Genomic DNA, 16586 nt, shown 5'->3' with positions numbered 1-16586 from the left:
TGAGGCTGCAAAATTATATATAAGAACTTGAACGTACCCCCAGATAAGTAAGCTCCGCGAGCGCTCCAAAAACCCAAACAAACACCAAATCGGCACATAGCATGAAGAAACTATTGCAGTGCTAAATCATTGATGGAATATTAATAGTCAATATATATTTTGGAATCATATTTCGTGAAGAACATCTTGCTTGATATAAGTAGGTTTTGGTATCATCATATAAAATCTAGCAAGCTAACGCAGTAGGTATATGGCTAGCTAGCGCCCGAATCCCCGTGTGGGCTAACGCGGTAGCCATTTTGAAGCCGTGTTGTTCCAACGAAGCGAAGGTCTGTTTACCTCTATTTGCAGAAATGTGACAGCAATATTAGAAACAACTTCACGTTACTCTGTTGCAAAAAATATATTTTATGTCTTTCAAATGTGTTTGAGACTGGGTCGTAGTTGTGCGAGTTACTGTATGTTAGCTAGTTGACTTGCTAGCTTTGGATGATAGTCGTGGCTAGCTAGCTTGCTAACAACTTGGTTACAAAGAATATACACTGTATGGCCAAAAGTATGTGGACACCTGCTCGTCGAACGTCTCATTCCAAAATCATGGCCCATGAGCATTAATATGGAGTTGGTTCCCCCTTTGCTGCTGTAACAGTCTACACTCTTCTGGGAAGGATTTCCACTAGAGCATTAATGAGGTCTGGCACTGATGTTGGGCGATTAGGCCTGGCTCGCAGTCAGTGTTCCAATTCATCCCAAAGGTGTTCGATGGGGTTGAGGTCAGGGCTCTGTGCAGGCCAGTCAAGTTCTTCCACACCGATCTCTACAAACCATTTCTGTATGGACCTCGCTTTGTGGACGGGGGCATTGTCATGCTAAAACAGGAAAGGTCCTTACCTAAACTGTTGCCACAAAGTTGGAAGCACAGAATCGTCTACAACAGGGTTCTTCAATTCCGGTCCTGGAGGGCCGAAACACGTCTGTTTTTTATGTCTACCTGGTAGTTAATTACACTCACCTGGTGTCCCAGGTCTGAATTAGCCCCTGATTAGAAGGAGAGGATGAAAAACAGAGGTGTTTCGGCCCTCCAGGACCGGAATTGAAGAACCCTGGTCTACAATGTCATTGTATGCTGTAGCGTTAAGATTTCCCTTCACTGGAACTAAGGGGCCTAGCCCGAACCATGAGAAACAGCCCCAGATCATTATTCCTCCTCCACCAAACTTTACAGTTGGCACTGCATTGGGGCAGGTAGCGTTCTCCTGGCATCCGGCAAACCCAGATTTGTCCGTTGGACTGCCAGATGAAGCGTGATTCATCACTCCAGAGAACGCGTTTGCGCATGGGGATCTTACGTTTGTGTGCAGCTGCTTGGCCATGGAAACTAATTTCATGAAGCTCCCGACTAACAGTTATTTTGCTGACGTTGCTTCCAGAGGCAGTTTGGAACTCGGTAGTGAATGTTGCAACAGAGGACAGATTATTTTTACGCACTACAGCACTCAGCGGTCCCGTTCTTTGAACTTGTGTGGCCTACCAATTTGTGGCTGAGCCGTTGTTGTTGTTGCTCCTAGACGTTTCCACTTCACAATAACAGCACTTACATTTACATTTACGTCATTTAGCAGACGCTCTTATCCAGAGCGACTTACAAATAGGTGCATTCACCTTATAGCCAGTGGGATAACCACTTTACAATTTTATTTTATTATTTGGGGGGGGGTTGGGGTAGTTTTTTGGGGGGGGGTTGGGGTAGTAGAAGGATTACTTGATCCTATCCCAGGTATTCCTTAAAGAGGTGGGGTTTCAAATGTCTCCGGAAGGTGGTGAGTGACTCCGCTGTCCTGGCGTCGTGAGGGAGCTTGTTCCACCATTGGGGTGCCAGAGCAGCGAACAGTTTTGACTGGGCTGAGCGGGAACTATGCTTCCGCAGAGGTAGGGGAGCCAGCAGGCCAGAAGTGGATGAACGCAATGCCCTCGTTTGGGTGTAGGGACTGATCAGAGCCTGAAGGTACGGAGGTGCCGTTCCCCTCACAGCTCCGTAGGCAAGCACCATGGTCTTGTAGCAGATGCGAGCTTCAACTGGAAGCCAGTGGAGTGTGCGGAGGAGCGGGGTGACGTGAGAGAACTTGGGAAGGTTGAACACCAGACGGGCTGCGGCATTCTGGATGAGTTGTAGGGGTTTAATGGCACAGGCAACTTATAGTTGACCAGGGCAAAAATGTGTCAAACTGACTATGACGGTGCCACGTTGATAGTCACTGAGCTTTTCAGTAAGGCCATTCTACTGCCAATGTTTATCTATGGAGATTGCATGACTGTGTGCTCGATTTCATACACCTGTCAGCAACGGTTGTGGCTGAAATAGCAGAATCCACTCATTTGAAGGGGTGTCCACATACTTTTGTAGCTAGCTAAACTAGCTAGCAAGATAATTAGCTAGCAGTGATCTAAGTTTTTGCTTCCTGAATCTGCTCAAATTATTTCTGAACTTGCTGTCAAGAATTTTGAAAGGGGCTTAACTTGTTTGTAATAGTGAATGTGTCCACAAGATCTGTCAACTGCTTGAAATCAAAAGTCATTCCAGTGTTTGTGAATTGGTGCATCAGTTGTCCTTCGTGCATTAGGAATGAATGTGTACCTCAGCTGGCAGTAGCAGCCTAGCTATCAATTTTACATTGCAATGCAGAGTAATAACTTGGTCAACCCAATACACAATGGAAGCCATTGGACAGCCAATCACAGTGCTATAAAGGATGTTTATTGATTTGACTTTAGGAAGCACTGCAGCCTTGTGATCATTAATGATGATGATATGCTGTGAGTGGTTTGCAGTTCTTAGCAGCTTAGAACACACACAATCACTCACTGTCCTATTTAGATTAGGAGCTGGGAGAGAGTGAGAAAGTGTTCAGGTCTATAATATTTTTAGACTGGTATACATATTTGATAAAACTTGCAGTTTTATAAGGGAGTATAAAATGTCTTAAGAGCTCTGGTTTTTGATGGTGTTTTGCTTCAATTTTTTTTTTTCTTCACCATTGCAACGTGTTTGCTGTCTTTTGAATGAGAAACTATTTGTGGGTTTATCAAAGGTGTTCTGGGAGAACATTTAATCAAGTTTGATGTACAGTACAGCTTGTGCTGGGAACATTACTCGGGTATACACCTGCATAAACTTGTAGGCTACGGGTCTGTGCATTACAACCTTACCGTGTGTCTGAGATTCAAAATTATTGTTGTCTGAACTAATGCTATTTCTGTTTTGTGTTTGCAGGTATGGTCTGCATAAGTGCATCAACTACATGTGAAAGCAACACTACAAGAGGACGGAAAATACTTGGATTAACTGAGCAGCACCTGTCCTTCTGATACATTATCCATATGTTCATACACTTTCTTTGCTTTGGAGAAAGGAAGATATTTGCATTTCAGAGGTTCCCTCTTTTATGGACACGTTTATTTTTTGTCTTTCGACAAAGGAGTCCTAGGTGGGTTGTGACACACAGGACACTGATTGTAAGAGATTGCTGTTGTACTGTTTAAAAACTGTTGCACTCTCATCCTTCAACCACACAACTACGGCTAATTATACCAGCAAATATAATAGGACAGATGAAGGCAACAAATCTAACCAGCCATTGAGACACCGTTGTCTTTAGCATGCATTGAAAAACTGCCTTGTAATGCATTGTTCTGCAGTATCAACATTTCACTGACCGCGATTGAAGATGTCAGAAATGTAACAGTGGATTCTACTGCCTTTACTGTCATGTGACTGTAATACTAGACACCTTCTTTTTCTTCCTTCAACCCCAGAAAGCCTTTTCACCAGTTTAATGAGGTGAGCTGTGGTTTTCAGTGACCTCCATTGGAATAAAAAGAGGTCTCTGAATTGATTTATTTTCTTCATGTGTTTGGGTAGAGTCTAAAATGACGCTGTAAAAGGTGAGCATCTAGGTCTAAGAGCTGGCACTTAGTGGCAGGAGAAGAGCCAGAACCACCTCCCACCCCTTTCTGATGTCATAGTGGAACTGTCCCGTTCACACTGACAGGGATCGATGCCCCAGGGCTTCCAATCTCACCAGAAAACCTGCACATGCCACTCCCATTGGACAATTCAGCTGCCTGTCTACTGAGCCCACCAATCAGAACCTTCAGTTTCACATCACGGATCAAGCAGGTTCCATGTGTTTCTTCCCCTGACAAAGAATCCTACCTGCTTCAGTAGAGTGATCAGGACGAATTGGGGGGTAACAACACTCCCCCCCCAAAAATAAAACACATAACTTCCCCAGCTCAAACCATGTGTTAAAATCGTTAGAGAAGTCCAAAGCCATCAAATCCCCTCCTGGGTAACTAACCTTGAATCAACCCCAGGCCTCTGGATCACCATTCCAGATCATCCCAGAACCCTGTGACCCGTCTCCCAACGCTTCACCCTGGACGACGGGGTCTGCCGCTGGGGAAAGGGGCTGTTCTGTCCTGGAGGAGGAGGAGGAGGGCTCGGCAGTGAGGTGCTGCTCTCCATCACACACTCTGAGTCAAGCCCACAGAGGAGGGAGAGACCGAGAGAAAGAAGCGAGGACTTCAGAGCCAAAGACTCTGGGGTAATAATGACAAGTCTTATGCAACATAGTGTTGTTTCTTTTGTCCCAGAATCCAAGATTTCTCATTCATTTTACTCTGTCAGATCCTTGCCATGAGGTTTGATGCCTCGATCCACTGACCGGAGACACTGGACCTAAATGGCGCAGCATGACTTTGTCCCTGCCTGGCTTAACTTCTCCACTCCCCAGCCTGCCAAGGTGAGACCGTGTCTGTGTGTACGTACGTTTGTGTGTGCGTGCAGCCAGGGGCAGGCCGATTGGGGGCAGACTGACTGCAATCAGCACAGGAAAAAGAGTCAGAGATACAGTTTGTACTCAGGGGAAACAGACATGAGAAAATCAAGTAAGTGACACTGAATGAATGTAGACTGTAATGGAGAGAGGATGAAGAAAATGACAGGGAGTGAAGGGGATTTTGCTTGTTTTATTATTTGTTCCTCATCGGGTTGCTATCTTCCAGGCTATGTATGATTTGAAATGTGTTTTCTTGGTGTGGTAAGTGAAAGCAGTAGAAAGGGAAGATGAATGGACAGATGGAGAAGTGTGAAAGGCAGGAGAGCTTGTTGTGGTGTTGTCTTGCACATGGGACTACTAGACATGGATTGAGATTCAGCTAAATGAGAACAGTGTTTTTATACTCTCAGCAAGAGCTTGGAGTAATCTGGTAGTCAGTGGAGCCTATACCAGGTGATTTTCAGGTTGTAAACCTGTAGATCAATTGGTAGAGCATGGCGCTTGTAACGCCAGGGTAGTGGGTTCGATCCCCGGGACCACCCATACGTAAAAATGTATGCACACATGACTGTAAGTCGCTTTGGATAAAAGCGTCGACTAAATGGCATATTATTATTATTATTATTATTATTATTATTATTATTATTATTAAATGAGTTGTGGACACCGATCTCAACATTGGCCAGTCCAGTAAGATCAATCTGATAGTGGTGACTAATGGACAACTCAAAGTTATTACATAAACACCAAAGCTCCAGAGTCTTAACGGCGGCAAGCTTTACACCACTCCAGCCGACGCTTGGCATTGCGCATGGTGATCTTAGGCTCGTGTGTGGCTGCTCGGTCATGGAAACCCATTTCATGAAGCTCCTGACGGACAGTTCTTGTGCTGACGTTGCTTCCAGAGGCAGTTTGGAACTCTGTACTGAGTGATTTTTACGCGCTTCAGCACTCTGCGGTCCCGTTCTGTGAGCTTGTGTGGCCTACCACTTCGCGGCTGAGCCGTTGTTGCTCCTAGATGTTTCCACTTCACAATAACAGCACTTACAGTTAACTGGAGCAGCTCTAACAAGGCAGAAATTTGACGAACTGACTTGTTGGAAAGGTGGCATCCTATGACGGTGCCACGTTGAAAGTCACTGAGCTCTTCAGTAAGGCCATTCTACTACCAATGTTCGTCTATGGAGATTGCATGGCTGTGTGCTCGATTTTTATACACCTGTCAGCAACTGGTGTGGCTGAAATGGCCGAATCCACTAATTTGAAGGGGTGTCCACATATTTTTGTGTATATAGTGTATGTGTATTATGTGTTATGAGTGGTCCTCTGTAGCTCAGCTGGTAGAGCACGGCGCTTGTAACGCTAAGGTAGTGGGTTCGATCCCCGGGACCACCCATACACAAAAAATGTATGCACGCATGACTGTAAGTCGCTTTGGATAAAAGCGTCTGCTAAATGGCATATTATTATTATTATTATTATGTAGTTGTGTGACATTCTTTTGCTAAATAAAGCAGATGAACAATTTGGAGAGTTTGGTGTGAGAGAATTCCTTCCTGTTTCACACTTGTGTGTGTGTGGAGGTACTAGAGGACTAGGGGTATGATCTGGGAGCACATGGTTTCACTTCACTGCCCTTTTTTTTTGTGACAATGATGGCGTCTACTGTATGGCTGCAGTCTTGCGAGCGCCGACCCAACTTTGCTATTTTGTGATTATTTTGCCGTTTTCTTATTTCTATTTCTCGTGTGTTTTTGTTCTATTTAAAATACTACTGATATTGATTACTGCATTGTTGGGAAAGCGCTTGCAAGAAAGGCATTACACTGTACTTGTGCACATGCCAATAAAAATCGAAACCTTTCTTTGTGTCCAGTCCCCTGCAGCCAGCCTTGAGAAGCATGGCGACCCCCATCACCACCGGAACAGCTGTGCTGCCGTGAGCCGCCGCCGACACAACTCCTCCGATGGCTTCTTTAACAACGGTTCCCTGCACGCCCCCGCAGGTAACCCCGATGATCTGAACCCCCTTTTTTTTGTGTTTGTTATGTGTGGTTTGTTGACAGCCTGCTTGAAAGAGCGGTGTTTGTTTTGTTCCATAGTATTAAACTGTCTGTCCTGTGTGTGTCTGTAGGTGATGGGTGGCAGCAGCCCTCTCTCCTCCTGAGGCATGACTCTGTGGACTCTGGGGTGGCGAAGGGGGGGCATGGCGGCCTAGCGGGGGGGTCCTGCTGGAAGGAGGCTCATCCCACCTGGAACGGGGCGCCACAGGACGGGCACCACCACCTGGGGCGCCACCCCAAACGCCCCGGGACTGGAGGAGGGGACAGGCAGGGGGGGCACCGGCAGCGCAACGGCAACTTCCATCCCCGCAAGAGCGCCCCTGGGACCCTCTACCAGGAAAAGTTCCCCAATGAGGAACGCAGCAGGGAGGACAATCTGAAGTTTGTGGAAGAGGACTTTGTGAGTAATAATCTCATCCTCCATTCCTGAAAACCTCTTGACAACTTCTTGTCACATTTTAAGCAATGTTAGCAAAGACATTACAGTCTTGAGTTACTGTGCCATATGTCAATGGGCATAGTGACATTAAGACCTAACAGGGAAAATATCTGGATTGGTACAGGTAAACATAAAACATCATGGGAAATATACTGTATATACAAACGTATGAAATAATGTAAATGTTTTCCTACCAGCCCTCCCTTAACCCTGAAACAACTGGAAAGCCCGGGAACCAGACGAGGCCAGTGGCTCCTCACGCTGGAGTATGGGGTAATCACTCTAATAGATTGATTGATCTCTCGACATTACAAAGTTGACGCCAGTAACATCTTCAGCCCACTCCCTTTGTCTCCATGTCGTTACCCCCCCTCCTAACTAGTTGTTGTGCCCCATCTCTCCAGAGAACCCCCCTAGTGGCAAACAGATGGTGTCTAAGATGCTGGTGATCAAGAAGGTTTCCAAGGAGGACCCAGGATGCATTGCATTCTCTACTGGCTTCGCCAGCTCCGGAGCCCTGCCCATCAATGGCAGCAAAGCCCCGTCCACCATCACTAGCTCCACCCACTCAGTCTATAAGAACCTGGTGCCCAAGTCTGCTGTGGTGCCCACCAAGCCCCCTCAGTGGAAGCCGAGTGGGAGAGACTCCACCAAGCCTGGCCTCCACCTGTCAGGACGAGACTCTGTCTTCACCAGCCCTGTGTCTACAGCCAAACCCTCCGCCCCCGGCACCCAGCTACACAGCCACAACAACTCCAAAGAGGTGAGGGCAGCTCTCCAGACCCCTTACACACGCCAAAGGGTTTATAGAGAGCGTATAGCAAGCCATACAAATCTAGTCCTGAATAAATTAACTGAGAAAAGTTTACGTAACTGTTAGAAACCACAAACAAGGGCTCAACATTCTCCTCCCTCTCTCACTGTGTGCCCATTTCTCTCTCTCTCTATCTCTCTCTCTCTCTCTCTCTATGTGTGCCCATTTCTCTCTCTCTCTATCTCTCTCTCTCTCTGTGTGCCCATTTCTCTCTCTCTCTCTCTCTCTCTCTCTCTCTCTCTCTCTGTGTGCCCATTTCACTCTCCCTCTCGCTCTCTCTCTCTGTGTTTTCTATCAGAATCCTTTTAGTACAACTCCTCCCATAGACATCGCCTCGTCGTCACGGCTGAAGCTGATGCGGCGTGGACCAGACCGGAAGAGTGACTTCCTGCGGACGCTGAAGGACGAGGGCACCGGAGACCTGACCTCCAGCAGCAGCCCTGGGACACCTGGAGAGGTACATAACACCCCTAGAAAATGTCCAAGTGGGACGCAAAGGCCCTCCAAAACAACATCCAAAATGTTAAATTCAAACCAATTGAAGGTAAATTCACAGGCTGACTGAACGAAAATAAACTAGAGGCATGTCAAATGTGGAGCGTTACATGATTCAGTTCATATGTAAGCAGAAGTGACCTTGTTTTATTAAGGTGTCTATTCTTTGGTGTAAATGACTCCTCAGGGCAAGATCAGCACCCCAGAGCCCAAAGCCTACAGCCAGGGAGTCTGCAATGAGAACGGCCTGTCTCACTCCCTCAGCGACTCAGACACTGATCACTTGTCCAGCTCCCTGGAGGAAGAACACCGGTAGGACTGACATATACATGCATACATACAGTGGGGAGAACAAGTATTTTGCAGGTTTTCCTACTTACAAAGCATGTAGAGGTCTGTAATTGTTATCATAGGTACACTTCAACTGTGAGAGACGGAATCTAAAACAAAAATCCAGAAAATCACATTGTATGATTTTTAAGTAATTCATTTGCATTTTATTGCATGACATAAGTATTTGATACATCAGAAAAGCAGAACTTAATATTTGGTACAGAAACCTTTGTTTGCAATTACAGAGATCATACGTTTCCTGTAGGTCTTGACCAGGTTTGCACACACTGCAGCAGGGATTTTGGCCCACTCCTCCATACAGACCTTCTCCAGATCCTTCAGGTTTCGGGGCTGTCGCTGGGCAATACAGACTTTCAGCTCCCTCCAAAGATTTTCTATTGGGTTCAGGTCTGGAGACTGACTAGGCCACTCCAGGACCTTGAGATGCTTCTTACGGTGCCACTCCTTAGTTGCCCTGGCTGTGTGTTTCGGGTCGTTGTCATGCTGGAAGACCCAGCCACGACCCATCTTCAATGCTCTTACTGAGGGAAGGAGGTTGTTGGCCAAGATCTCGCGATACATGGCCCCATCCATCCTCCCCTCAATACGGTGCAGTCGTCCTGTCCCCTCTGCAGAAAAGCATCCCCAAAGAATGATGTTTCCACCTCCATGCTTCACGGTTGGGATGGTGTTCTTGGGGTTGTACTCATCCTTCTTCTTCCTCCAAACACGGCGAGTGGAGTTTAGATCAAAAGCTCTATTTTTGTCTCATCAGACCACATGACCTTCTCCCATTCCTCCTCTGGATCATCCAGATGGTCATTGGCAAACTTCAGACGGGCCTGGACATGCGCTGGCTTGAGCAGGGGGACCTTGCGTGCGCTGCAGGATTTTAATCCATGACGGCATAGTGTGTTACTAATGGTTTTCTTTGAGACTGTGGTCCCAGCTCTCTTCAGGTCATTGACCAGGTCCTGCCGTGTAGTTCTGGGCTGATCCCTCACCTTCCTTATGATCATTGATGCCCCACGAGGTGAGATCTTGCATGTAGCCCCAGACCGAGGGTGATTGACCGTCATCTTGAACTTCTTCCATTTTCTAATAATTGCGCCAACAGTTGGTGCCTTCTCACCAAGCAGCTTGCCTATTGTCCTGTAGCCCATCCCAGCCTTGTGCAGGTCTACAATTGTATCCCTGATGTCCTTACACAGCTCTCTGGTCTTGGCCATTGTGGAGAGGTTGGAGTCTGTTTGATTGAGTGTGTGGACAGGTGTCTTTTATACAGGTAACGAGTTCAAACGTGCAGTTAATACAGGTAATGAGTGGAGAACAGGAGGGCTTCTTAAAGAAAAACGAACAGGTCTGTGAGAGCCGGAATTCTTACTGGTTGGTAGGTGATCAAATATTTATGTCATGCAATAAAATGCAAATAATTACTTAAAAATCATACAATCTAATTTTCTGGATTTTTGTTTTAGATTCCGTCTCTCACAGTTGAAGTGTACCTATGATAAAAAATTACAGACCTACAAAATCTACATGCTTTGTAAGTAGGAAAACCTGCAAAATCGGCAGTGTATCAAATACTTGTTCTCCCCACTGTACATACATACACACACACACACACACACACCATCAGTCTACTGAGCAGTGTTTGCTGTTTCCTTGCAGGTTACTGAAGGCCATGGGCTGGCAGGAATACCCAGAAAACGATGACCGCTTCCTGCCCCTGACTCAGGAAGAGCTCAGCGAGTTCCAGACTAAAACTGAACAGGTACGTCTGAGTTTGACACAATCTTACAATAACATCATCAATATGTTATGTGCATCTTCGGTGACTGCTTTAAACGTCATAGGAAGTGACGTGTTTTGAATAGAATGAAAATGGCTAGTGTTTAGGTAGCCTAGTGTATGTGCTGTTGCCAACTCTTTCATCGCTGTAATGCTGTACGGTAGAGTTGTCTCAAGCATATAGTGTGGGACCAGGCTAGTGTCTAGAGCCCCGTTTATACCTGGGTCTAACATGCGTCCTTTGTCCTGATCTTGTCCACATTCTGATTGTGCCCACATTTTTAGACAGGTGTAGATGATTAAAAGACTAATTGTGATCTGATTGATCTGCATGGTCAAACCATTTAAATCACATACATACACACATATATATATATATATATATATATATATATACACAGTGGGGAAAAAAAGTATTTAGTCAGCCACCAATTGTGCAAGTTATCCCACTTAAAAAGATGAGAGTCCTGTAATTTTCATCATAAGTACACGTCAACTATGACAGACAAATTGAGAGAAAAAATCCAGAAAATCACATTGTAGGATTTTTAATGAATTTATTTGCAAATTATGGTGGAAAATAAGTATTTGGTCACCTACAAACAAGCAATATTTCTGGCTCTCACAGACCTGTAACTTCTTCTTTAAGAGGCTCCTCTGTCCTCCACTCGTTACTTGTATTAATGGCACCTGTTTGAACTTGTTATCAGTATAAAAGACACCTGTCCACAACCTCAAACAGTCACACTCCAAACTCCACTATGGCCAAGACCAAAGAGCTGTCAAAGGACACCAGAAACAAAATTGTAGACCTGCACCAGGCTGGGAAGACTGAATCTGCAATAGGTAAGCAGCTTGGTTTGAAGAAATCAACTGTGGGAGCAATTATTAGGAAATGGAAGACATACAAGACCACTGATAATCTCCCTCGATCTGGGGCTCCACGCAAGATCTCACCCCGTGGGGTCAAAATGATCACAAGAACGGTGAGCAAAAATCCCAGAACCACACGGGGGGACCTAGTGAATGACCTGCAGAGAGCTGGGACCAAAGTAACAAAGCCTACCATCAGTAACACACTACGCCGCCAAAAACTCAAATCCTGCAGTGCCAGACGTGTCCCCCTGCTTAAGCCAGTACATGTCCAGGCCCGTCTGAAGTTTGCTAGAGTGCATTTGGATGATCCAGAAGAGGATTGGGAGAATGTCATATGGTCAGATGAAATCAAAATATAACTTTTTGGTAAAAACTCAACTCGTCGTGTTTGGAGGACAAAGAATGCTGAGTTGCATCCAAAGAACACCATACCTACTGTGAAGCATGGGGGTGGAAACATCATGCTTTGGGGGCTGTTTTTCTGCAAAGGGACCAGGACGACTGATCTGTGTAAAGGAAAGAATGAATGGGGCCATGTATTGTGAGATTTTGAGTGAAAACCTCCTTCCATCAGCAAGGGCATTGAAGATGAAACGTGGCTGGGTCTTTCAGCATGACAATGATCCCAAACACACCGCCCGGGCAACGAAGGAGTGGCTTCGTAGAAGCATTTCAAGGTCCTGGAGTGGCCTAGCCAGTCTCCAGATCTCAACCCCATAGAAAATCTTTGGAGGGAGTTGAAAGTCCGTGTTGCCCAGCGACAGCCCCAAAACATCACTGCTCTAGAGGAGATCTGCATGGAGGAATGGGCCAAAATACCAGCAACAGTGTGTGAAAACCTTGTGAAGACTTACAGAAAACGTTTGACCTGTGTCATTGCCAACAAAGGGTATATAACAAAGTATTGAGAAACTTTAGTTATTGACCAAATACTTATTTTCCACCATAATTTGCAAATAAATTCATTAAAAATCCTACAATGTGATTTTCTGGGAAAAAAAATCTCATTTTGTCTGTCATAGTTGACGTGTACCTATGATGAAAAGTACAGGTCTCTCTCATCTTTTTAAGTGGGAGAACTTGGACAATTGGTGGCTGACTAAATACTTTTTTTCCCCACTGTATGTATGTGTGTATATATATATATATATATATATATATATATATTAGGGCTGTCAAAAATAGCGCGTTAACGACGTTAATTAGTTGTTTGCTGTTAATTACGTCAATTTTTTTAACGCATTTCACGCATGCGCAGTGTGACAAATTATTCAGGTCAGGAAAGTGGTTGGGAGCTAGAGGCGAGATGGAGCAAGGTGAGCAAAGTGGGCCTATTGACGGATTCAAATATAAAAAGAATGATGATGGTACAGTTAACAAGTACAAGGTTATTTGCAAGATTTGTAAGAAGGAGTTTCAATTTCACCGGAGCTGTTCAAGCTTGAAGTACCATGTCAACGCCAAACATGCGTTTGCTGGGCCGTCAGATTCAGCAAGTGGTTTGCGCCAGACCACGCTGAATGTTTGCAGGCAATTAACAAAATCAACCTCAGATAATTTGACCAACACAATAGCAAAATGGATTGCAAAGGATTGTAGACCCATTAGCATTGTAGAAGACTCAGGTTTCCTTGATGTTTTGCAAGTGGCGTCTCAAGACTCATTCTATAAGCCACCGTCAAGAGCCACAGCCAAAGACAAATATTATGGTGTGTAGTATGTTTCAGCTTGATTTAAAACACCATTATTTGGCTGTGTTAATAAACAGACATAATATGAAAATTATGTATCTATGTCCTGTTATTTATCTTTTGGTATGCATTTCAGAAAAAAAAATGGTTAGGATTCAGGTGTAATTGCAAATAGTGATTAATCATGATTAATCCACTGAAAATTCTGATTAATTTGATTAAAAATTTTAATCATTTGACAGCCCTAATATATATATATATATATACACACACAGTGGGGAGAACAAGTATTTGATACACTGCCGATTTTGCAGGTTTTCCTACTTACAAAGCATGTAGAGGTCTGTAATTTTGATCATAGGTACACTTCAACTGTGAGAGACGGAATCTTTTAAAAAATCCAGAAAATCACATTTGTATGATTTTTAAGTAATTCATTTGCATTTTATTGCATGACATAATTATTTGATACATCAGAAAAGCAGAACTTAATATTTGGTACAGAAACCTTTGTTTGCAATTACAGAGATCATACGTTTCCTGCAGATGCTTTTATCCAAAGCGACTTACAGTCATGCGTTCATTCATATTTTTTTTTGTGTATGGGTGGTCTCGGGGATCGAACCCACTACCTTAGCGTTACAAGCGCCGTGCTCTACCAGCTGAGCTACAGAGGACCAAAGTTGTGATTGAAAATCAGGGTTATTCCACCAAATATTGATTTCTGAACTAAGTTAAAATATTAGTATTGTGTTGTTTAAAAATGAACATGAACTTATTTTCTTTGCATTATTCGAGGTCTGACAACACTGCATCTTTTTTGTTATTTTGACCAGTTGTCATTTTCTGCAAATAAATGCTCTAAATGACAATATTTTTATTTGGAATTTGGGAGAAATGTTTATATAATATATTAATTAATTATTAACTTTCATGCGTCTTGGCATGCTCTCCACCAGTCTTTCACATTGATGTTGGGTGACTTTATGCCACTCCTGGCGCAAAAATTCAAGCAGCCCGGCTTTGTTTGATGGCTTGTGACCATCCAACTTCCTCTTGATCACATTCCAGAAGTTTTCAATGGGGTTCAGGTCTGGAGATTGGGCTGGCCATGACACCATGATCTGGTGGTCCTCCATCCACACCTTGATTGACCTGGCTGTGTGGCATGGCGCATTGTTCTGCTGGAAAAACCAATCCTCAGAGTTGGGGAACAATGTCAGAGCAAAAGGAAGCAAGTTTTCTTCCAGGACAACCTTGTACGTGGCTTGATTTATGCGTCCTTCACAAAGACAAAATCTGCCCGATTCCAGCCTTGCTGAAGCACCCACAGATCATCACCGATCCTCCACCAAATTTCACAGTGGGTGCGAGACACTGTGGCTTATAGGCCTCTCCAGGTCTCCGTCTAACCATTAGACGACCAGGTGTTGGGCAAAGCTGAAAATTGGACTCATCAGAGAAGATGACCTTACTCCATTCCTCTACGGTCCAATCCTTATGGTCTTTTGCAAACCTCAGCCTGGCTCTTCTTTGCTTCTCATTGATGGGCTTTTTTCTAGCTTTGCACGACTTCAGCCCTGCCCCATGGAGCCTGTTTCGAACCGTCCTCGCCGTGCACTTCACCCCAGCTGCCGTTTGCCATTATTTTTGTAGGTCTCTTGATGTCATCCTACGGTTGTTGAGTGACATTCAAATTAGTTGGCGGTCATCCCGGTCAGTAGAGAGTCGTTTTCGCCCTCTGCCAGTCTGTAGCTTTGTTGTCCCCGATGTCTGCTGCTTGACCTTGTTCTTATGAACCGCCGTCTTTGAAATTTTAAGGATGGAAGCAACCTGACGCTCACTGTATCCCTCTGCCAGTAAAGCCAGAATTGAACCCTTCTTTTCCTCACTCAAAACATTCCTTTTCAACTCTTTTGGCATGGTCAATAGTTATTTTTTTATTAATATTACTTTTGAGGTACTATTAGCACTATTTTTGCCATCCAGCTGGTCCTATTGCAAGAGGATAGTGATGACCACAGTAGTGGTTTTTAATACTGGTCCTCGTTAAATAAGATTTGGTTCAGGTGATCACCTAATCAGTACCTAATTCAGTAGAATGAGGTGTGCCTGTGTTGGAATTCAACAGACACTGGAATGGAATGGCTGCCATACATGTAGAGATGCTGATTTAAGAAAAATCTGCAGTGGTCTCTTAATTTTTTCCACAGCTATATCTGTGTGTGTATATATATAGCTACATCTGTATATTTATAGCTTACAATCAATACTTTCATATTTTCAAATAATTTGCATACAGGGAATAACCAGGAAATCTGGTCACAATGTGGACGGCTAAGAGACACAATACTACAATGTGTAGATGCAACTGCTACAATGTGGGCACAATCAGAATGTGGATAAGATCAGGACAAAGGACGCATGTTAGCACCAGGTATAAACAAGGCTTAGGTTCGTGTTTTCACTCGGTTGGTTCTTGTTCTTCCCAGCTGAAGAGGAATGGGATCATCCCCCTCCACTTCACCCCCTGGAGGTGTGTGGCCGAGGCCCACTTAGAAAAGGACGAGGGCTCCGAGTCTGAAACCAGCAGCAGCAGCCAGACCTCAGATGACGATGACATCAAAACCTGACGAAGTGGCTTTATGGAACAAACCCAACACACACCCCTCTCGTCTTTGTTTTCAGAACCCGTTTGACTTTTTGTTGTTCTTGCACAAGGGGAAAAAAACAATTGCATTCCAGTGGAGGGGGAAGTTCCTGCTTCGCCATGCAGATGTATTTTTCCCTGCACCTCTTCCCCTTGCTTTGTGGAGCTGAGTGTTCATCAAGAAAAGGGCAATGAACATCTGATTCTACTTTAAACAGATTAACTCATTTCATTGATGCTGATGACATTAAAATGGTTTCCTGACATGTTTCAATAGAAATCAGGCCTTGCTTGGTGTTCTGGTTGTTTCTATGAATAAGTTGGATTGTGTTCATGGTAAATCACATGGATTGTCAAAGAAAACGGTATAGTGTTAACCATGCTGTGGGGCTTGGGTGGTCTAGCAGTTAGGGCTGGATTTAAATTTAAAGGCGATGTTCCCACGTTCGCAGAGACTGCATTCACGGTGAGCGCTGCATGTCAGCTCAATCGGGAAAAACCTTAATTTTAACGCAGATCTTCCGCAATACGGATTAAATCCAGCTGCTTGACTAGACAAACCTACCAGTGTCAGCAAGGGGTCGAATCTGACAGTC

General features: G+C 44.5%; 1 protein-coding gene across 2 annotated transcripts; it reads left to right on the top strand.

The window, feature by feature from the left end:
* Window positions 1-67: 67 nt before the first annotated feature.
* LOC121535585 (vasculin-like protein 1) lies at window positions 68-16274 on the top strand. Of its 2 annotated transcripts, none has more exons than XM_041842794.2 (11): window positions 68-199; window positions 3272-4604; window positions 4688-4802; window positions 6715-6844; window positions 6973-7301; window positions 7538-7613; window positions 7745-8103; window positions 8453-8611; window positions 8837-8961; window positions 10654-10756; window positions 15833-16274. In XM_041842794.2, exons 3-11 carry the CDS (start codon window positions 4743-4745, stop codon window positions 15971-15973), a joined length of 1482 nt encoding a protein of 493 aa, XP_041698728.1. In that variant the 5' UTR covers window positions 68-199; window positions 3272-4604; window positions 4688-4742; the 3' UTR covers window positions 15974-16274. The 2 variants fall into 2 exon arrangements, with proteins under 2 accessions (XP_041698728.1, XP_041698727.1); XM_041842793.2 differs by having other exon boundaries at window positions 68-329.
* Window positions 16275-16586: the final 312 nt, after the last annotated feature.

This window comes from Coregonus clupeaformis, chromosome 21 (genome assembly GCF_020615455.1).
Source record: "Coregonus clupeaformis isolate EN_2021a chromosome 21, ASM2061545v1, whole genome shotgun sequence".
In the NCBI taxonomy this organism is placed as follows: Eukaryota; Metazoa; Chordata; class Actinopteri; order Salmoniformes; family Salmonidae; genus Coregonus; species Coregonus clupeaformis.
The sequence above is the reverse complement of the archived record's forward strand: the minus strand, read 5'-3'. Positions and strand labels throughout refer to the sequence as shown.